Source organism: Phoca vitulina, unplaced genomic scaffold (assembly GCF_004348235.1).
Source record: "Phoca vitulina isolate PV1807 unplaced genomic scaffold, GSC_HSeal_1.0 scaffold59, whole genome shotgun sequence".
Lineage (NCBI taxonomy): Eukaryota > Metazoa > Chordata > Mammalia > Carnivora > Phocidae > Phoca > Phoca vitulina.
In genome coordinates, this window is record NW_022589762.1 from 188,698 (window position 1) to 212,393 (window position 23,696).

Consider the following 23,696-nt stretch of genomic DNA (forward strand, 5'->3'; position numbering starts at 1 on the left):
AAGCCTGAAGTAATAGTGGCTTACACAAGGTAGGGGTTCATTTTTCTCTCATGTAAAAGAAAATTGAAGATAGGCAGACTGAGCTGACATAGTGTCCTGGTGGTCATCAGAAACTACAGCTTTTTGTATCTTTCTGCTCTGCCATCTTACTACATGGCTTTCATCTTCAAGATTACCTCATAGCCACATAATGATTACTGGAACCCCAGTCATCACATCATGTTCCCAGGAGTAGAAAGTAAAAGTATGGTCAGGACAAAAGAACAGTCCTCACAACTGAGTTAGTCCTCATTAAACAGCTTCACCAGAAGTACTACCCAAATATTCTTCTTCTTGGGGCGCCTGAGTGGCTCAGCCATTAAGCGTCTGCCTTCGGCTTGGGTCATGATCCCAGAGTCCTGGGATCGAGCCCCACATCGGGCTCCCTGCTCAGCGGGAAGCCTGCTTCTCCCTCTCCCACTCCTCCTGCTCGTGTTCCCTGTCTTGCATGTCTCTCTCTGTCAAATGAGTAAATAAAATCTTTAAACCAAAACAAAAAACAAATATTCTTCTTTTTTAATCCAGATATTCTTCTTATACCTAACTGGGCAGCTCCATTTGCAAAGGAGGCTGAGAAATGTACTTTATAGCTGAGAACATTGCCACCCAAATAAAGTCAGGATTCAGTTAGTGACACACAAGAAGAGAGTGGGTAATGGTTCGGCAACCAACAATCTCTGTCCCAGAACAAATGGGCTCTCCATATCCTTTTCCTTTTTTTTTTTTAAGATTTTATTTATTTATTTGACACAGAGGGCGAGCACAAGCTGGGGGAGCGGCAGACAGAGGGAGAGGGAGCATGCCCGAAGTCATTCAAATAAGTAGCAGAGACTCAAGTCCAAGTCTTGTACCCCAAATCCAGTTGTTTTTTTCCACCATATCAAAACTGTGCCCAGTTTGATGCCACAGATGCCCAGACCATCCCCTGCCAACAATACACGTTATTGGGGTGTCTGGGTGGCTCAGTTGGTTAAGTGTCTGCCTTTGGCTCAGGTCGTGATCCTGCGGTCCTGGGATCAAGCCCCACCTCGGGGTCCTGGGATCGAGCCCTTCGTTGGGCTCCCTGCTCACCTGGGAGCCTGCTTCTCCCTCTTCCTCTGCCCCTTCCCCTGCTTGTGCTCTCTCTCTCTCGCTCGCTCACTCTCTCTCTCTCTCAAATGAATAAATACAATCTTAAAAAAAAAAAAATACCCATTATCTCGAGTCCCTGCTCTCAACCAATTTCTTTCTCTTCCATGTCCTCCTCTCCTCCCTACTAACTTGGCATCTTTGAGGCCCTAAGGATTTCTTGCCTAGATAGTTATAGCACCTCTTTTCTGGTTGTCTTGCCTCTAATACTCTTTCTGTTTTATTAAGTTTTGTGTGCAGGCCATTTTTTTCTCTACTGTCTTTGTACCAATAATTATATTTAAGTAATTAATGAACAGTGATTAACTTTATTCAACAGTATATATTAATGCTCCAAAAACCAGGTACAAAAAAATAATAAAACTATTAACAAGGATGACAACCAAATGTGTAGCACGGCCATCATCCTCTGCCACTTTCCTTAACTCATGACTAGGTTTACTTTAAAAAACACAGACTTTTTTTTAGGTGTTATTTAAGTAATCTCTACACCCTACATGGGATCAAGAGTCGCATGCCCTTCTGACTAAGCCAGCCAGGTGCCCCTAAAAGACACAGACTTTTATTGAAAATTCATGAAGCCTCTTAACTGACCATGATAGTTAATTATAAATTCACTTTTTTCCAGCTTTATTGAGGCATAATAATTGGCATATAACATTGTATAAGTTTAAGGTGTTCGATGTGTTGATTTGATATAATTATATATTGCAAAATGATTACCACCATACCATTAGCTAATACCTCCATCACATCACATAATTACTATTTTGTGTGTGTGTGTGTGTGTGTGTGTGTATGAGAACATTTAAGACCTACTCTCTTAGCAACTTTAAAGTATATAATACAGTATTATTAGCTATAATCATCATGCTATACAGTAGATCTCCAGAACTTATTCATCTTACAATTGGACCAATATGCCCCCATTTTCCCCACCCCCAGCCCCTGGCAGCTGCCAGTCTAGTCTGTTCCTATGGGTTCAGCTTATTTAGATTCCACATGTAAGTGATATCATGCAGTATTTGTCTTTCTCTGTCTGAATTATTTCACATAGCATAATGACTTCAAGGTCCATCCATGTTGTTGCAAATGGAAGATTTTCCTTCTTTTTCATAGCTGAATAATATTCCGTGTGTGTGTGTGCACGCACACGCATGTGCCACATCTTCTTTTTCCATTCATCCATTGACAGACACTTAGGCTGTTTCCATATCTTGACTACGGTGACTAAATGCTGCAGTGAACATGGAGGTGCAAATATCTCTTTGAGATGATGTTTCCATTTCCTTTGGATATTTACCCAGAAGTGGAATTGCTGGATCATATCATAGCTCCATTTTTACTTTTAAACTCTAGTTTACATAGTGACTGTACCAATTTACAATCCCACCAACAATGCATAAGCATTCTCTTTTCTCCACACCTCACCAAACACTTGTTATCTCTTGCCTTTTTGATGACAGGTATTCTAACAAATATAAGGTGATATCTCATTGTGTCTTAGATTTGCATTTCCCTGATTATTAGGAATGTTAAGCACCTTTTCAGGTACCTGATGGCCATTTGTATGCCTTCTTTGGAAAAATATCTACTCAGTCTATTCAGTTCCTCTGTCTATTTTTTAAAGGTTTTATCTTTCATATATTTACACTAGTTCAAAATGATATTCACAGCATCTTCTAAATTTTGGCCAAGATCCTCTGCTTATTTTTTAATCAGGTTGCTTGGGGTTTATTTTGGTTTTGGTTTTTATTTTTTTATTTATTTTGTTTTGTTGTTTTGTTGAATTTTTTTTTATATTGAGTTGTAAGAGTTTTTTTTTTTAATAAAGATTTTATTTATTTATTTGTCAGAGAGAGAGAGATTGAACACAAGCAAGGGGAGCGGCAGGCAGAGGCAGAGGGAGAAGTAGGCTCCCCACTAAGCAAGGAGCCCGATGTGGAACTCGATCCCAGAACCCTGGGAACATGACCCAAAGGCAGATGCTTAACCGACTGAGCCACTCAGGCATCCCGAGTTGTAAGAGTTTCATACACATTTTGGATATTAACTCCTTATCAGATATATGAGCTGCAAATATTTTCTCCTATCTGTTAGATTGCCTTTTCATTTTGTTGATGGTTTTCTTTGCTGTGAAGAAGCTTTTTAGTTTGATGTAGTCCCGCTTGTTTATTTTTGCTTTTGTTGCCTTTGCCTTTGCTGTCAAATCCAAAAAATCTTTGCCATGACCAATGGATTTACCCCCTATTTTTTCTTCTAGGGGTTTCATAATTTCAGGTTTTGTATCTCAGTCTTTAATCCATTTTGAGGTGATTTTTGTGTATGATGTAAGATAGTCTGGTTTCATTCTTTTGCATGTGTATATCCTGTTATCTTAACACCATTTATTGAAGAGATTATCCTTCCCCCACTGTATATTCTTGGCTTCTTTGTCATAAATTAATGGACTGTATATGTGTGGGTTTATGTCTGGGCTTTCTATTCTGTTCCACTCACCTATGTATCTGGGGTTTTTTTTTTTTGCCAATACTATACTGTTTTGATTACTGTATCTTTGTAATATACAGGAACTGTGATGACTCCAGCTTTGCTCTTCTTTCTCAAGATAGCTTTATCTATTCAGGGCTTTTGCGGTTCAATATCACTTTTAGGATTGTTTTTTTCTATTTCTGTGAAAAATGCCATTGAAATTTTGATAAGAATTACATTGAACCTGTAGATTATCTTGGGTAGTATGGATATTTTAACAATATTAATTCTTCCACTTTCAATGGAATATCTTTTTCCATCCTTTGCTTTCAGTCTGTGCGTGTCCTTAACATCTGAAGTGAGGCTCATGTAGGCAGCATATAGTTGGGTCTTTTTGTTTATCCATTCAGCTACACTGTATCTTTTGATTGGATAATTTAGTCCATTTACATTTACAGCAATTATTGATAGATATAGACTTACCTTTGACATTTGTTAATTGAATTCTGGTTGTTTTCTAATTCCTTTTTTCCTTTCTTCCTCTAGTGCTCTCTTCCTTTGTGATTTGATGATTTTCTCTGGTAGTATGCTTTGACTCCTTTTTCTTTCTCTTTTATGTATCTACTATAGGTTTTTGCTTTGTGGTTACTATGTTTTATATAAAACATTTTATATTTATAACAGTCTATTTTAAGCTGATAACAACTTAACTTTGCATACAAAAGCTCTATATTCTTACACCACCCTCAACCATTTTGTTTTTGATGTCACAATTCTTTTTTACATTGTGTATCCATTAATAAATTATTACAGTTATAGTTATTTTAATACATTTGTCTTTAACTTTTTTAAAGATTTTATTTATTTATTTGAGAGAGAGAAAGCACAAGCAGGGGGAGCAGCAGAGGGAGAGGGAGAATCAGACTCCCCGCTGAGCAGGGAGCCTGATGCGGGGCTCGATTCCAGGACCCGGGATCATGACCTGAGCCAAAGGTAGTCACTTAACCATCTGAGCCACACAGGTGCCCCTTGTCTTTAACCTTTATACTAGAATTATAAGTGATTTCCCCACCACCATTACAACATTAGAGTATTCTAAACTTAACTATATATTTATCTTAACCAGTGAGTTTTATACTTTCATATTATCTCATGTTACTAATTAGCATTTTTCCTTTCAACCTGAAGAACTTCCTTTAACATTTCTTGCAAGGGCAGTCTACTGGAGATGAACTCTGTCAGCTTTTCCTTGTCTGGAAAAGTCTTTGTCTCTCCTTCAGTTCTGAAAGACAACTTTGCCAGGTGGAGTATTCCTGGTTGGCAGTTTTTTTTTTTCTTTCAGTACTTTGAATCTATCATCCCACTCCTTTTTTTTTTTTTTAAGATCTCTACACCTAATGTGGGGCTCAAACTCACAACCCCAAGATCAAGAGTTGGATGCTCCAATGACTGAGCCAGCCAGGCACCCCTCCTCCCACTCACTTCTGGCTTGCAAAGTTTTTGCTGAAAAATATGCTGATAATCTTATGGAAGTTCCCTTGTACATAATCAGTTGTTTTTCTCTTGCTGCTTTTAAAATTCTGTCATCTTTGACTTTTGACAATTTAATTATAATTCATTTTTCTGGGAATTCTCTGGACTTCCTGGATCTGGATATCTGTTTCTTTCCCCAGGTTAGGGAAGTTTGCAGCCACTGTTCATTTGAATAAGCTTTCTGCCCCTTTAATCTCTCTTTTTGTTCTGGGACCCCTACACATTCACTTTATGGTATCCTTTAAGTCCTTTAAGCTATTTTCACTCTTTTTGTTTTTTGCTCCTCTAATTGGATGAATTCCAATGCCTTGTCTTCTAGTTTAGACTGATGCTCAAACTCTCTATTAAATTTTCTGTTCAGTTATATTCCTCAGCTTAATGATTTCTGTTTGGTACTTTTTTATATTTTCTATCTTTTTGTTGAAATTCTCACTTTGTTCATGTGTTGTCTTGACCTCAGTGAGCATCTTTATGACTGTTATTTTGAACTCTCTATCAGGTAATTCATTTATCTGTTTCATTAGATGTGTTTCTAGAGTTTTATCTTGTTCTTTTGCTTGGAACATATTTCTCTGTTTCTTAATTTTCTTTGACTCTCTGTGTTGATTTCTCTGTGTTAAATAAAACAGCAACCTCTCCCAGTTTTGAAAGAATAGCCTTGTGTGGGAGATGAACCTCACCAATTAGCCTGGCCAGTGTTCCTTGTTGTCTCTCAAATCTTTGTGATTGTCCAAGCTACCTTCTTTGCTCTTAATGGCTCCCAATAGTTGAAGGTATGCCAAGACCCGTAAGTGTCCCAAAGGGAATGATCACAGTCAATACCTAGATACAGGCTGTTTGGAAGCCAGTCAGGTAGCTGCCGGGAAAGTGTGTGATTAGGTCCCTTCCAGGGAGAAACTGGAAAGTGGGCATTTTTGTCTGTTGCCTCTCTGCTGGGCCCTGGGTGTATAACCATGGGTGAGAGTGTGGTCCTGAGCCTATTAAGAATTTCTTTGTTTTTAATAGTACCATGGGACTCCTGAATGCATGCCCCATTGGCTAGCAGAGTCAGGTGATCTGGGGGCCCATTACTCAGGTGGCAGCCACAAAAGCTGGGTGTAAGACATGCATACAAGCTCCTTCCAGGGAGATACTGATGACTTGAAGCAGGCTAGAGGGAGAGGACAGAGGAGATGTCCGCAGGCTTTCCCTGGTCTCTGGAAAGGATTGCAGTTAGCCCCTAGCTGTGTGCTAAATTAGAAGCCTGACCCTCAGGCAGCAGCTTTTAAAGTATGCAAATAGACCCCTTTTAGGGAAAAACTGAGAGGTGGGCATTTCTGCCTTCTCCCTCTGCACTGAGTCCTGGGGGGATAGCCAGTTAAGAACTGCTTCTTTGTTTGCTACTGTCCTGTGGGACTCCTGAATGGAAGTCCCATTGGCTATCAGAGCCAGGTGATCTGTGGATCCATCTCTCAGGTGGTACCCATAAAAGTAGGGTGCAGACATGTATACAAGCTTCATTCAGGGAGATATGGTGATTTGGGACAAGCAGGAGGTAGAAGGCAGGGGATGTGTCTACCAGCTTCCCTGGTCTTTGGAGATGACTGTATTCAGCCCCTAGATGCCTGCTAAATTAGAAGTTTTGACCCAAAGGCAACAATTTTTTTTACCTTTTTTTTTTTTTTTTTAAGTAGGCTCCATGCCCAATGTGGTGCTTAAACTCATAACCCTGAGATCAAGAGTCTCATGCTCTACCTTAAAGAAAGAATGTAGATGGACCCTGTTCAGGGAAAGGCTGGGAGATTAGCAGGTTTTGCTGGCTCCCCCTGCACTGAATCCTAAGGTGATAGCAAGAGAGAGTGCTCAGGTCTATTAATAACTGCTTCTTTCTTTCACTGTAGTCTTGTAGGTCTCATGAACTCAAGCCCCATTGGCTTTCAGAGGTAGATATTTTGGGGGCCTATCTACTGCTTGAAAATCTTAAAACACTTCACTCCTTGAGGAGAAGCTTAGAATTAGGGGTTCCCTCCCGATTGTATGGCATTGTGCTGGTGGTGGGATTTATGGTAAGAGTGTATCTCAGCCTTTCCTATCTATTCTGATATGGATATTTTCTTGTTCGCCTGATGTATAGAAATTACTCAGCCAGTTCTGGATTGCTGTCAGAGGGAACTGCTTTGTGCATAGCTCTTCATTTGGTGTGTCCAGGGGAGGAGGGGATTCAGGAACCTCCTATATCACCATCTTTAAAGACCACTCCTAAGCAAGCCTAAATTCATTCTTAATAAGTAATAAAAAGTACAAAAGTGTATCCACTGAAAAATAAGTCGCCTTTTCATCTCTGTCTCCAGCCATCCAGCTCTCTTACCCAAGACAACTCTTGCTTCTTGAATATACTTACATAGGTAATCTATGCATTTCCCAGTACATGTACATACATACATGCATATATATGTCTGTATAATATTTTATTAGCATAAATGGTATATTATATATATATATACTATATATAGTATATTATATACACCATTCTGCATCATACTTCTCTCACTTAACAGTATATCCTAAGGTTCATTCCACCTATAGCTAGGTCTGTTTAAAACTCAGACCTTAACCATGTTACTACGCTACTTGAAATTTTTTAATGGGTCCACATTATCCCACAGAATGAAATTTATGCTCAAAGGTCCTCTCTAACCTGGCTTTTCCTAGTACTTCAATATTCTCTCCCACCATTCCACTGATTCCTTATGTTCTAGTAGTCAAATTGCTTGTAGTCTGCCCTCATACTCACTGTGTTATTTCACAAGTCAGAGCCTTTGCAATGCTCTTCCCACCTTTCTTCACCTTAATTATATTTACTTACCCTTCAAGACAACTCAGATGTTTCTCGCCCAGGAGGCTTTCCCTTTATGCCCAGCCTGGTCCAAGGATCCCTGCATACTTATATCATAGCCATAATGATATTAGATTAAAAGTATCTGTTTATGTGTACATTTTCATCACTTAACTGCCTCAAAGCAAGGATTACCATTTTTGGTTCATTTTTGTTTCCCCAGAGCCTAGCATCATGTCTAGCATATAGTGGAAGCTAAATAGATATTTATTGACAAGGACTGATTTGAACTATTTAACTTCCTCTCTGCTAATGTTAGAATCCTTCTTTAAGGCTGAGAATCAAGTGAAACGCACATATTTCTAGAAATAGTGAGTTGTGATTCACAGTTTGGTTTGATAAGGAAACTTTCTTGAAAAGTTGATGTGAACATGTTGAAGGTGAGAGACAAATCCTGCATTGAAAATGGCTAATGGGCAGGAAATGAAGAAACCTAAGAAGCATCAATGAAAGGAGAGAAGGGGGTTAAGGGGGAGTGCAGCAGGCAGAGGTATGAGGACCTAAATTGGACATGCTGGGATGGGGTAGCAAGAGGACCTTATAGTAGTAGCTTCTAGTGCAGGGTCTTTGTTCACTAATAGGCAGCCTGTGTATCAGTAGAGAAGGACCTTGCACACTGCAAACTCCATAGTCCCAAGATGACCTTTTTTTCTCCACCTTTCACTCCCTGATGAAGGAGTATTTCAATGGTATGGCGGGGGGGGGGGGGGGGGGGGGGGGGATTGTTAGGGGGGGGGGGAAGGGGGGGGGGGGAGATGAATTCTCATGGTATGAGTAAAGACGATGGGTTTGAACTAATTATCTACAACTGTTGATGTGGCTTGAAGTGGTGGAGTTGGAGCCAACAGCCAAGAAAGAATTCTTGAGATGTCTTTGGTGCAAAAAGGTAGTTTTGTTAAACTGTAGGGACAGGACACATGGGCAGAAAGAGCTGCACTGGGGTTGTGAGGAGTGACTGATATGTAAGATTTTCTATCCTATGGAGGGGAGGGTGATGTTGGGGCTCCAGGAAATTGAGTCTATAGGTTTCTGGAGATTGCTTTTTCTTGTAAATCATTAGGACAGTTGCAAACTGATGGAGACTCATGTCCTGAATGACTATGATCTCTATCAGTTAACCACTTGTTTTTCCCTTTCCTTTGTTCTTGGGCAGCCAGGAGTGCCTGAGGAATGTCACACACATCCCACCTGGGGTGGGGGGGTGGTCCAGGGTGTTAACTTGTGCTTTGCCCTCAGCTAGCCTTTTGCTCCCTCATCACTGTGATTAGTGCTTCTCCTAAGGGATGCAGGTGTCACAAGCACTAATGGCAGGGGAACCTTCTCAAAGAGGTCAGGGAAGGCTTCCTTGAGAAGTCTCAGCTGAGATCTGGAGATTGACTAGGAGTTAGCTAGACAAAGGTGGTGTGAGTGAAGTGGGAGGGAAATCTGTTTGATGCAGAGGGAAAACAACATGTGTGGAAGACTAAGTAAGGAAGATGTGAGGCTTATTGAAGAAAATAAATAAAGGGGTGCCTGGGTGGCTCAGTTGGTTAAGCGGCTGCCTTCGGCTCAGGTCATGATCCTGGAGTCCCGGGATTGAGCCCCATATCAGGCTCCCTGCTCAGCAGGGTGTCTGCTTCTCCCTCTGACCCTCCCCCCTCTCATGCTCTCTCTCTCTCATTCTCTCTCTCAAATAAATAAATAAAATCTAAAAGAAAGAAAGAAAGAAAGAAAGAAAGAAAGAAAGAAAGAAAGAAAGAAAGAAAGAAAGAAAGAAAGAAAGAAAGAGAAAATAAATAAAAAGTGGTGTGGAGTGAATGGCAGAAGACAAGGCTGGTGAAGTAAGCAGAGGTCCCATCAGGCAGGGCCAGAAGGATTTTGTACTTTATCCCAAGAGCATTAAGAAGCACCTTAAGGTAGAGAGGAATGATGTGATTTTTGTTTATAAAATATCACTCTTGTCCATCCTGTATAAGTGAATAAACAAAATTTGGTGTGTTCATACAATGGACCAATATTCAGCCTTAAAAAGGAAGGAAATTCTGACACATGCTACAAGGTGAATGAATCTTGAGGACATTATGCTAAGTAAAATCGGCCAACACATAAGGACAATATTGTATGATTCTACTTATTTATGAGGTACCTAGAATAGGTAAATTCACTGAGACAGAAAGAAGAATAGTGGTTACCAGGTGTGGGTGGGGCGGGATGGAGAATGGGGAATTATTGGTCATGGGTACAGAGTTTCAGTTTGGAGTAATGAAAAAATTTCTGAACATGGGTAGTGGTGGTGGTTGTACAGCATGATGAATGTACTTAATGCCAATGAATTGCACATTTAAAAATGGCTTAAATGATCTCAAAGGACTCTGAATAGCCAAAACAATCTTGAGAAAGAAAAACAAAGCCGGAGTGATAACACATCCTGATTTCAAACTATATTACAAAACTACAGTAATCAAAACAGTATGGTACTGGCATAAAGACATACGTGGACCAACAAAACAAAATAGAATCCCCAAATGCCCTCCTCCCCCATATATGGTCTAATGATCTTCAACAAGGATGTCAAGACCATGCAATGGGGAAAGGATAGTCTCTTCAACAAAGGGTGCTGGGGAAACTAGATATGCGCATGCAAAAGAATGAAGTTGGACCCTTACTTTACACAATATACACAAATTAATTCAAAATGGATTAAAAACTTAACTGTAAGACCAAAAACTATAAAACTCCTAGGAAAAAGCATAGGGAAAACTTCATGATATTGGGTTAGGCACTGATTTCTTGGATATGCCACTAAAAGTCCAGGCAACAAAAGCAAAAATAGGCAAATAGAACAACATTAAACTTCAGTGCAGCAAAGGAAACAATCAACAGACTGAAAAAGCAACATATGGAATGGGAGGCAATATTTACAAACCATGTATCTGATAAGGAGTTAATGTCCAATATATACATAGAACTCTTACAACTCAACACGCAAAAAAACAAACAGCCTGATTTAAAAATGGTCAGAGGACTTGATTAGACATTTCTCCCAAAGAAGATATTCAAATGATAAAAAAAACACGTGAAAATATACTTAGCATCACTAATCATCAGGGAAATGCAAATCAAAACCACAATGAGATATCACCTCATGCCCACTAGGATAACCACTATCAAAAAGGAAAAAAACAAAAAGAAAAGAACAGAAGTGTTGGTGAAGATGTGGAGAAATCGGAGGTAGCCCATGCTTCTGGCTACCTGGTTCCTTTAACTCTCACCCCCAATGTAAAATGGTACAGCTGCTGTGGAAAACAATACAGAGGTTCCTCAAAAAATTGAATAGAATTACCATATGATCCAGCAACCCTACTTCTGAGTATATATCCAAAGGAATTAAAAACAGGATCTCAAAGAGATATTTGCACACCCATGTTATTGCAACATTTTTCACCCAAAGCCAAGAGGTGAAAGTAACCTAAATGTCCACTGATAGAGGAATGGATAAAGAAAAAATATACATACAATGGAATATTATTCAGCTTTTAAAAAGAAGGAAATTCTGTCACAGGCTACAACATGGATGAAACTTGAAGACATTATGCCTAGCAAAATAAGCCAATCTCACACACACACAGACACACACACACACACACACATACTGCTTGATTCCACTTATATGATTCGACTACTATCTAAAGTAGTCGAATTCTTGAAAACAGAAAGTTGGGGTGCCTGGGTGGCTCAGTCATTAAGCATCTGCCTTCAGCTCAGGTCATGATCCCAGGGTCCTGGGATCGAGCCCCACATCGGGCTCCCTGCTCAGCGGGAAGCCTGCTTCTCCCTCTGCCCCTGCCCCTCCCCCTGCTTGTGTTCCCTCTCTCTCTGTGTCTCTCTCTGTCAAATAAATAAATAAAATCTTTAAAAAAAAAAAAGAAAGAAAACAGAAAGTTGAATGGTGATTTCCAGGGCCTGGGGGAGGGGAGATATGAGGAGTTGTTTGATGGGTATAGAGTTTCAGTTTTGCAAGATGGAAAGTACTAGAGATGTTATACAATGTGCATACAGTTAACACTATTGTACTATACACATAAAAGTGTTTAAGATGGTAAATGTTATGTGTTTGTTTTTTTTTTAAAGATTGTATTTATTTACTTGAGAGAGAGCAAGTGAGAGAGAGCACGAGCGGGGGGGAGGGTTAGAGGGAGATGGAGAAGCAGGCTCCCGGCTGAGCAAGGAGCCTGACGTGGGGCTCCATCCCAGAACCCTGTGATCATGACCCAAGCCGAAGGCAGACGCTTAACCAACTGAGCCACCCAGGTGCCCCTATGTTATGTGTTTTTTACCACAATTTTTTAATTGGTTAAAATGGTAAGTTGAATGTTATGTATATTTTACCACAATAAAAAAAAGAAAAAAAAAAAGACATCACTCTTTTGACAGGATGAATTCAAGAGGGAGCAAGGATTAAGTGTTTGGTAGGCCCAAGCAAAGAGATGACAGTTGCTTATACCAGAAGAGTGGAAAGTAGTGGACAAATTAAAGATATATTCTGGAGATGTCTTGTCTCCTGAGTGAAAATGTGAGTTCCTAGAGGGAATGGACACCATATTCTTTTTCTTTTATATCCTTATACTGTATCCATAATATATATACCATAAATATTGTTAGATCAGCTCTAGGAAAGTTGTTACAGAAAAATCATACCCTGACTAACACACGGAGATGAAGATTTAACGACTTTTTCTCACAAGCGAAGTGCTTTGTCAAGTAGGTCACTCCATAGTAGAACTTTGGGGGGACACTGAGGTCTTCTCTTTAAAATGAGAGGATTCTCTGGTCTTCCTCTTGGAGTTCACAGGCTTTTATCAGGTCAGGGGAGACCCTATGGTGGAATAAGGAAGGAAGAGTCTCATGCCTCTGAGTGAAGGGGTGACTAACAGATCTAACAGCTAAGTGATATCCCAAGGAAGCAAATAGGAGATAGGCTTGTGAGCTAAATTTGCCATAAGCTAGATCAGTTCTTCTCCCTGCATGTTCACAAAGAGGCCGTCAGAACATGGAATGCCTATAATGTTAGCCAATCTGATGAGAACTAGAGAACAAGGAAAGAGAGAGAAGTGGCAAATGGTCCTGGAAATCTCAGGAGGGAGAGGGAGTGGAGGGGTTGGCACAGGGAACCGTACAGGTTTTTTCTAGACCACATAAAATACTAGGAGGGATTACAGATTTATTTGAAGCTTGCATCTTCCTTATGTGACACCATGCTTCTGACTTTCAGTATTCTGAAAAAGAATCATATATATATGCCTATATATATAAATATTACCCATATAGTATATGTTTATATATTATTTATATATTATATATTATGTATATAATTATATATTTATATAGAATATATTATATATGTTAATAGTAATTATAATAGTGATTATAATGTTAACAGTAATTAAAATAGTTAATAGTGGCCGCTGGGGTCAGGCTCCACCCAACTTGCCCGGCATCACTCGCGCAGGTGGAGTCAAGATGGAGGAGTAGGCGCGAGAACCTTGCCCTTGGCGAATTGTCGATGATTGTGGTGGGGCCTTTACGATGGGTACCATAGGTGGTGGTATCTTTCAAGCAATAAAAGGTTTTCGCAATTCTCCAGTGGGAGTAAACCACAGACTACGAGGGAGTCTGACAGCTATTAAAACCAGGGCTCCACAGTTGGGAGGTAGCTTTGCAGTTTGGGGAGGTTTATTTTCCATGATTGACTGCAGTATGGTTCAAGTCAGAGAGAAAGAAGATCCCTGGAACTCCATCACAAGTGGTGCCTTAACAGGAGCCATACTGGCAGCAAGAAATGGACCAGTGGCCATGGTTGGGTCAGCCGCGATGGGTGGCATTCTCCTAGCTTTAATTGAAGGAGCTGGTATCTTGTTGACAAGATTCGCCTCTGCACAATTTCCCAATGGTCCTCAGTTTGCTGAAGACCCTTCTCAGTTGCCTTCAGCCCAGTTACCATCCTCACCTTTTGGAGACTATCGACAATATCAATAGGACTTCTTTCCCAGGATTTCTTTAACAGAATGAGCTGTAGTTCAAGAAGGAATCTCAGAAGATAAGTCACAGTCTGTTTTTAAAACCATAGGTGGGACAGCCATGGCCAAATAGGCTTTGAAGAGACACCTTAGCTCTTTTTTCTATGGGAACATGGGGGGGGGAGGGCAGATGTTAAATGTAATACATTTATTTATTCACACTTGGATTGCATTTGTGATAAAAATAAATGTCTAATATCTTTAAAAGAAAATGTAAAAAATGCTTAAAAGAAGAAAGAAAAAAGGAAAAAAAAAAAAAAAAAGTTAATAGTGTTAATATATATCATATATATCATATATTACACATATTTTTATATAAAAGCATATATATATATGATATATATACACACTCTTGTGTAGTTTAAGTCTGCTGGTTCAGGTTATATATCTGCTTATGTATATGGTATGCCTGATATGCACACATGGGGGACAACGCATCTACAGAGGTTGATATATATATATATCAGTGTGTATATGTGTATGTGTCAGGCGGGAGATGGGGCAGAGGGAAGGGCTTTGAACTGAAATTTGACTGTGTTTTTGGTCAGGATGAAAAGCAAGTAAAGTGGACACATTCTTGCTGGCAGGCCTCCAGCTGCCTCATGATGTCAGCTACAATCTTGCCACTCTCAGCCTTCTTCACAGGCTCCCCTCACCCTCCTGATGAGGACGATGATCCCTATTAGCCACTGTCTGGTTAACCAGGCTGAGAAGGTCTCTGTCTCCCAAGGAGGGACCTGGGTGGGGGATCCCTATAGGTAGCTCAGCAATAGAGAGGAAAGACGGATAGCAGAGGAGTTAAGCCACAGGCAGCCCATGCTTCTGGCTACCTGGTTCCTTTAACTCTCACCCCCAAAGACCATTCTTTTAATCAGAAGACATTTAATTCCATAAGTTTTAGACTCAGAGAGAGGATTTCTACTCATCTTCATTCAAGATCTCCCATTTCTCTCCAACTCAAATTCTCTGCCTCAGCCTGCTCATCGTCTTCTGAATATACCTGGAGATTTCCTGCCTCCAAGTGTCAGCTTGCTCATTCCCCTACCCCAGAATGTACCTCTCCACCACCACCCTCATTTCCAAACACTGCATCAGTGTGAGCTCAGAGTGAGCTCTCCCTCTGCAGAACTCTACTGGTCCTTGTTCCTATCACTCAACCCCACTGGCCATCTGCTGCTCACGGTAGGGTTAGTTCCCTCCATACGCATGAATCACATTTCCTCAAACCAGATTATAAACTCAGCTTTCTCATCAAATACCCTGGTGTGCCCAATCAGAGGCCCTGCTCTCACTGTTTTCTTAGTCTTATTAAGTGTCCATAGAGTATGTTTCAACCAAATAATTCCCAGTGTCTGTTAAATTGCCCTTACAACATGGGGTATGTGTAACAAAATGTTCAAACAGAACATACCTGCTGACCATACATGGCTCATGACCAATTTGTAACCCCTGACTTAAGCCAAAAACTCATTAATTAAGGGTTTATTTTTCTCATTTTGGATACTTCAGGAGGACCAGAGTCTTCATTTCTTGAGTTCTTTACTGAAATCATTAAGCCTTCTCAATAATCCTCTTTGGAAAATCACTTGTAGGGCTCCAGTTGGTTTTGGTTTTGGTTTTTGCTTTTTTAATCTACAAAATCACCTCTAAGAACAGGTGAATATGAATTTGGGACCCAAGATCCTGTGTTCTGCCCTTAGTTATCCATTATGCTTAACTCTCTAAGGATTGACAGGCTAGTTTGAGAATGATTTGAACCCTCTGCACTGTTCTCCTTTGAGCTTCCTGATTTTCTTTTCCTTAAGCATCTTAAGAGATTAGCCTGGGTAACAACAGCATCCTTACTGCTAGAACTCTTGTCCTAGACACAGAAAGCAGCTAGGATTCATTAAGGATGAAGTTTCTGGTATCAGAAATATAAGCTTTCCTTTCAATGAGTCAATGTCATCTGCTTAGGAATCTGAACTGGAAACCCTTGGGGGCTATGGATACACAAGCAGATTCCAAATCTGCCAGGGGACATAGCTTTTCATTTGGACAGTGATAATGAAGTCTGTTGAGTAGACAGGCAAGAATCCTCCCTCACAGGAATTCCAGCTTACTTCAGCCTGTCAAGATCCAGAGTGGAAGTGACCAGGGTTTTCTGAGTAGCCCAGGTTAGGAAGCCCCACTCTGTAGGGAGACCATGTCAAAAGGCCTCTATGCTATGTCTGTCTTGGCTTCAAACTGTGCTTGAGATCACCTTTTGCTTCACACTGACACATCACCTGATGGTCAATTCTATCTAGAATGGTCCTACTACTGTGACCAAGACTGATCTCCTCCACCTGACTGCATTCTGTCTGGTTCTATTCCCTTACTATGATGAGTACACAGGTACTTGCCTCTTCAGTACTTCATCTGTTACCTGCAAGTCTGCACTGCACCTCCCAATCACAGCTCCCTGCCTGCCTAGGGCAGAACAAGGAATAGAAAGTGACAGAAGGGCAAAGCTCTCCACTTTACTATTTACACAGTTCTGGTCAAAAATAGCATAATGAAGAGACTTGTTAAATCACTATGTTATACACCTGAAACTAATGTAATATTGTATGTCAACTATTCTTTAATTTAAAAAACTAAGTAGAGGATCAAACTGATAAAACTATTATTTAACTAAAATAAATAATAATTTGTAATAATCCTTTACACTTGCATAGCACTATTACAGTATACAAAGTGTTTTCATGTGCCTTGTCATTTGATCCTCACTTGTTCCTGTAAAATGAGGGAAAATGGTATTTCTATTCCTATTTGACAGACGAGGAAATATGTGCATTAGAGAAGTACCTTGATTTACTCAAGGTTACACAATTAATAGGTGGAATAGCTGGAACTCAAATGTGGGCTTTCTGATTTTAGGTCTAAAGTATCCTTGGTGTTCATTTATCCTTCTTCTTTCTGCTACCCTATAACAGGGCCAGACAAGAGTAGAAGATCAGAATGCTCTCTGAGTGACCCCTTAAGTCTGTACTCCATCTGGCTTTTGTCTCAGTGGATTTAACTAAGTCCATGGAAGAACAATAGCTGTTTCCAGGCATGCAGGCTCATTGTGTCCAGGTAGAAAAGAGTATTGACTTGCTCATTTATTGCTTTAAGCCTAGGAGACTCTCCCAACTCCTCAGCCCCAGGAGGCCTCCTACAATAGAGAACATTTGCTGTTATGGAGATTTATACAACTTCAGATAGTGTGTTTGGTGCCAGTGACTGGGCTGGTTAGAATGAAGGAGAGGGGCTGACTTCTGGATGTGTGGGAAACTGCATAAAGGAAGATGAAGTTCCCATGGGCACACCCTCTTTTCTTCCTATCCTTGGGCTTAGCTGTGTCTAACAGGAACAGAAGAAAGAGATGCCAGGCATAGACCTGCCCCCCTTCCACCCTGGCTTGGACAAAGCCATAGGCAGGGCTTGTTCCTAGCCCTATCTCCACCTGACCTGAGATGTCATCATCAGAAAGTTCTCATTAAGCATCTAACTGTAGGTCAGAGGCGAAGAGTGATTTCTACAACACCATGCCCTTGAGCAACTACCCAGGCCTTCCTGTTTTGCAATACCATGGGGTGATTCTAATTATCCTGGGGGGGGGGGCAGTGAAGGGACAGGAGAAGTATTGATAAATTCTCCAAAGCAGAGTATATTAAAATTCACATTGATTTTATACCATCTGGCATTTTTAGGAAAATGGAGAGGGGTTGGGTTTGGGGAGGAAGAATTGCTAAGTGGCACAAAAGCAGGCTGTAACTGCTCCAAAAGATGTGAGTCACTCCAAGGAGCTAAGTCTTGTGTCTTTCATTCCAAAGCCATGAGCCGTGGAGCTGGTAGCAGAGCTGGGGAGTAGCCAACCCCAGAAAACTGGGCTGGGGAAGGAAATACAGTGGGGAGGTTTCTGAGCTGGTCTCCAGGGAACAGAGGGAACAATGGAAAGAGGAGGGGCAGAGGAAACTCTTTACCACCTGGTGTCTTGCCACCCAGAAGACAAAACTCGCTTGGACTTTGATCCCTTAGTGACTCGATTAAATACATATTGCACGTAGACACCTTGCTGAGAGATAGAAGGACATAGTGGTTAGGGGCACAAAATCTGTAGTCAGAATGCTAGGTTCACATTCTGGCTCTGCCCCTTACTAAGTTGTGACCTTGAGCAAGTCACTTAACTTCACCTCCATTTCCTCATCTGAAAAACAGAGCTAAAAGTAGTAACTACAGAAGGGAGCAATGGGTAGGACAAACACATAGAATAGTGCTTGTGTTCTAAGTTAGTGAAATACAATTTTGGTTACTATTACTACTGGGTACAGTGGAGAACTACAGAGGAAGTGAAGCCAGTGTCTGAGAGCAGCTATAGTCTACAGCACAAATGCATTTAAGACAGAAACTTGTTCTAAAAACATTAATATGTGCCAGGAGATTTAACTACGGCAGTCTGGGGCTTACTATAGGCCAAGTTCAGGCTACCTCATTGGAGCAAGATAATATAGTTTCAAAACTGACTTAGAGCCTGACCAGGACACTTCTTCTACCAGACCCTGAGAAAAAAATAATAAAGGAAAAAAATGTCCTATCCCAGCTTTAAGAAAGTCAAATCATTCAAAACATACTGAGCACCTACTCTGTATAAAATATTCGGATAGATGTTATTAGAGTTAACATGAAGTAAAGGACTTGTACCCTGTCATTAAGGACCTTATAATCCCATTGTGAATTCTAGGTTAACACCAATACTGGTAAAAGTGTAAGTTTCCTCTTCTTGAACAATAAGAATCTACATCATAATTTCTCTTTGCCCAGAGCAAGTTTAGATTTTAATTTAATTTAGTGCCTAAATTCTGTAGTGTAGCAACTCACTTTTCCCCAAGGGCCCTTCTGGATTCAATTTTTCATTAAAAGTTTTATTTGTTTTTTTTTTAAATACATATTCTAATATTCCAAACTATTCTGAATTGTTTTGGTAATCAGAAGGTCAAAAACATTAAAACATTATCTGCTAGAGTGAAATAGCAGTACAAGAGAAATGACCTATGAAGCCTCAGAGAATCTGAATTAAAGGGAACTTAGAAGTCATGGAGTCAACTTTTCTCCCAGAGAAGTATCCTCCTGTAAGATCTCTGATGGATGCACCCCAACATTTCCTTGAGCACAGTTCCAGACCATTCTGTTGTGAGTCAGCAATGTTGGAAAATCTTAGAGCAGAAATCCATTTCACCTTGACCATCATGCCTAATGATCCTACTTCCGCCCTTGGAGTGACATAGAACAAGCCACATACCTCTTCTTCATTTGACAGCCCATGAGATATTTGAAGGCAGTAATCATATCCTTCAGAAGTCTCCAAACTAAACATTCCTAGCTGCTGTGGCCTTTCATTCTGTGGAGAAGAGCTCAGGCCCCTCACCATCTTCTGGTGGATGGACTCCAGTTTACAAGATCCCTCTCAGAACATTGTACCCTGTACCACACATAGTGATACAAATATGACCTGACGAGCACCAAATGCCCCAGGCCACACACTCCCTGCAACATCAGATCAGTCTCTGCCTATTAATATAGCCCCAGAGTTGCACCAACTGTTTTAGCAGCTGCTCCTCACTTGGGGTTTTACATAGTTGACTTCACTCCACCATATTGTTTCACATAACTTTAGCCAAAGCAGGCCTATACCGTGCAATAGATTTTTCAATCGAAAGTGTGGCCATTGTATTTATTGATGCTAAATCTCTACTTATTGGGTTTCGCCTATCATTCCAGGCAGACCATTTTTAATGTTTATATTGTCATCTATATATTAGCAATAGATTTCAATCTATTTCCGTTGGCTATCTTTCCTAACTTTCTGTCACCTGCAGATTTAATCAGCCTGCTTTCAGACTTCAAAATCACTAATAAAATTCAGTGTGATCTTGAACTAATCATTTCAGCTCTTTAGGCCCCAGTTTTCTTATCTGTAAAATAATAAAGGGGCTGGGAATGATTTCCTGGGTCCCAAGAAATTTGAATATGTCTTACACAAATTCAAACAGCCAGCTGGTAAAAGACTGGGAAGGGGAAAAAAGATGGGGTGATCACTTTCACTCCAGGGTAACATGCTCAAGTAAATTGTGAGGGTTAATTTAATGTGTCAACTTGACTGGCCCAAGGGATTTCCAGATAGCTGGTAAAATATTATTTCTGGGTGTGTCTATGAGAGTGTTTCCAGAAGGGATTAGCATTTGAATCAGTAAACTGAGCAAAGAAGACCTCCCTCACCAATGTGTATGGGTGTCATCTAATCTGTTCAAGACCCAGTCAGAACAAAAAGGCAGAGGAAGGGCAAATTCTCTCTCTCTTCTTGAGCTGGGGCATCTATCCTCTCTTGCCTTCAGACATGAGAGATCCTCAGACATGAGAGTTCCTCAGACATGGGTTCTCAGGCCTTTGGACTTGAACGAATTGTACGGTGGGTTTTATGGTTATACAGCTTACAGACGGCAGATCATAGGACTGCTTGACCTCCATAACCCTGTGAGCCAATTCTTATAAGTATATACATACACATATACATATATTACACATTTTTTTCCCTGGAGAACTCTAATACATAAATTCTGTGTTCAAATACATGAATTTCATGTATTTGAAAGGTTTTGATTTTGAACCTCAGGCATTCCCTTACAGAAATTAAACTCTGAAAACAACATGGTAGATATCTTCATTCATAGACATTCTACTTTTGCATAGCTCTAGTCTGTGAAAGAGAAAAGCTGCAACAGGTATAGTATTTGTCAATTTAATTGCAATCATTTCAGTTCCTGGGGCGCCTCGGTGGCTCAGCCGTTAAGCGTCTGCCTTCAGCTCAGGTCATGATCCCAGGGTCCTGGGATCGAGCCCCACATTGTGCTCCCTGCTCAGCGGGAAACCTGCTTCTCCCTCTCCCACTCCCCCTGCTTGTGTTCCCTCTCTCGCTGTCTCTCTCTCTCTCTCTGTCAAATAAATAAATAAATAAATCTTTGGGGAAAAAAATAATGTCAGTTCCCAAATTCTGTATGTTATCTAAAACTACCTGGTGAAATATTAGTCTTATATTCCCTTTAGTGAAAACAGTGCTAAATATTATGTTTTATATTCAGAAATTTACTCTAACATAGCCCAATAAGAGAATTTATGAAAGATCGGTTACCACAGTGTACCCACTCCTATCAATTTTGCAGCAGCCATTAGCCCTATAGCCAAGAGCAAAAACCTTTCAGTATAATCTGGACTTACAAGGTAGATTTTTAAATAGTCAAAAATAGATCCCCCTTTCACCCTGCCATACCTAACTTCTTCTATAGGGGAATAAAAAATGCTTAAAAGGCTTAGATGGGGTGTCTAGCTCGTTCAGTTGGTAGAGCATGCAACTCTTAAATCTCAGGGTCATGATTTCAAGCCCCACATTGAGCATAAAGCTTACTTTAAATGAATGAATGAATGAGTGAATGAATGGCTTGGAGATATTCTAGTCAGTGTTGTACCCACCTCCACTCTCCCCTACATGTCTTCCCTCTTGCTATCTTCTGCCAAGGAAGAAGGGAGACAGGATTAGGCTGGCTTTCCTTGCATTTCACCTTGGCAGATCATCAGTAACATCAAGCAGTCTTATCTCTCAACCTTTGAAAGGTCTATTACTCTAGTTGCTTTTCTTCAGAAGTCCTCATCATCCAAGCCCAACCCTCTATGACAACATTATTAAATTCACCTAATCATCTGGTCAGTGCTGAACACTGAACTGAAATGCAGAGATCAGAGGGAAATCAAAGGCAGCTTTTCTATAACAGGGTGGGGCTTAGGCCACCACCAGAGTCAACAGTGAATAAGCTTTAAGTTCCAGCATCACTGACTTACTATAGGAACTTGGAAAGCTTACCACTTCTGTCCTAAGTTTTTCCTTCCTAAAGCCTAGTGTTCTACTATTTCTTGCTTATAGAGTTGTTTTTTTTTTTTTTTTTTTTTAATTTGCAGGTCATTCTTACGCAGAGGCCATGCTACTTATAGAGCATTTTAAAATAATAAAGAGCTATTGAGGTTTTCTGAATAAAACAAACAAAAAACTGAAAACAGCTAACTCCAATTTCCCAAAGGGTTTGTGAAATAAACAACTTCAATGCCAAATGCCAACTGCAGGCACACCAGACACTGGGAAAGGTGTGAGTGGAATGGGATTGTGAATGCCTTGTGGAAGGGCCAGTAATTCAGAAATCCCCACTAGAGAGGAGGATTAGAAAGTCTTAAAAATGTTTATACCTTACATTAGCATCCCCAAATCTAACAAAATATGTATAAGACCTATATGAGGAAAACCATGAAACTCTGATGAATGAAATCAAAGAACTAATAAATGGAGAGATATTCCATGTTCATGGATAAGAAGACTCAATACTGTCAAGATGTCAATTCTTCCCAACTTGATCTACAGACTCAATGTAATCTCAATCAAACTCCTAACAAGTTAATTTGTAGATATTGACACACTGATTTTAAAGTTTATTTGGAGAGGCAAAAGACCCTATAGAATAGCCAACACAATATTGATGGAGAACAAAATCAAAAGACTGACACTACCTGATCTTAAGACTTATTATAAAGCTACAATAATCAAGACACTATGGTATTGATGAAAGAAAAGACAAATAGATCAAAAGAACTGAGAGAACCCAGACATAGACCCACATAAATATAGTCAACTGATCTGCAACAAAGGAGCAAAGACAATACAATGAACAAAGATAATCTTTTCAAAAAACAGTGCTGGAACAACTGGACATCCACATGCAAAAAAAAAAAAAAATCTAGACACAGATCTTACACCTTTCACAAAAATCAACTGAGAATAGATAACAGAACTAAATGTTAAGATGCAAAACTACAAAACTCCTAGAAGATAATACAGGAGAAAACCTGGATGATCTTGAGTATGGTAGTGAGTTTTTAGATACAGCACCAAAGGTACAATCCACGAAAGAAATAATTGATACCTTGGAGTTCATTAAAATTAAAAACTTCTAATTGCAAAAGACAGTATCAAGAGAATGAGAAGATAAGCCATGGACTGGGAGAAAATATTTGCAAAAGACACATCTGATAAAGAATTATTATCCAAAATACACAAAGAACCCTTAAAATACAACAGTAAGAAAACAAACAATTCAGTTAAAAAATGGGCCAGAGACCTTAACAGACCCCTCCCAAAGAAGGTATTCAGATGGAAAATAAGCATATGAGAAGATGTTCCACATCATCACAGGGAAATGCAAATTAAAACAACAATGAATGACGCCTAGGTGGTTTAGTCAGTTAAGCATCTGCCTTCAGCTCCCGGGGTCCTGAGATAAGAGTCCCACATCAGGCTCCTTGCTCAGCAGGGAGCCTGCTTCTCTCTCTGCCTGCTGCTTTGCCTGCTTGTGCTCTCTCTCTCCCTCTCTGACAAATAAATAAATAAAATCTTTAAAATAAATAAAACAATGAGATACCACTGCACACCTGTAAGAATGGCCAAAAGCTAGAACAGTGACAACATCAAATGCTAGCAAGGACGTGGAGCA

The 23,696-nt window shown here is 40.1% G+C and overlaps 2 protein-coding genes across 2 annotated transcripts in view; both read left to right on the top strand.

Moving 5' to 3' along the window:
- MICAL3 (microtubule associated monooxygenase, calponin and LIM domain containing 3) overlaps positions 1-23,696 on the top strand; it is a 272,677-nt gene that overhangs the window by 20,758 nt on the left and 228,223 nt on the right. The window lies entirely within an intron of this gene.
- Positions 13,547-14,220, top strand: LOC116623579 (mitochondrial import inner membrane translocase subunit Tim17-A-like). Its single transcript, XM_032390835.1, is given in 1 exon segment — positions 13,547-14,220. A coding segment is annotated over 1 exon segment (516 nt). The 3' UTR covers positions 14,063-14,220.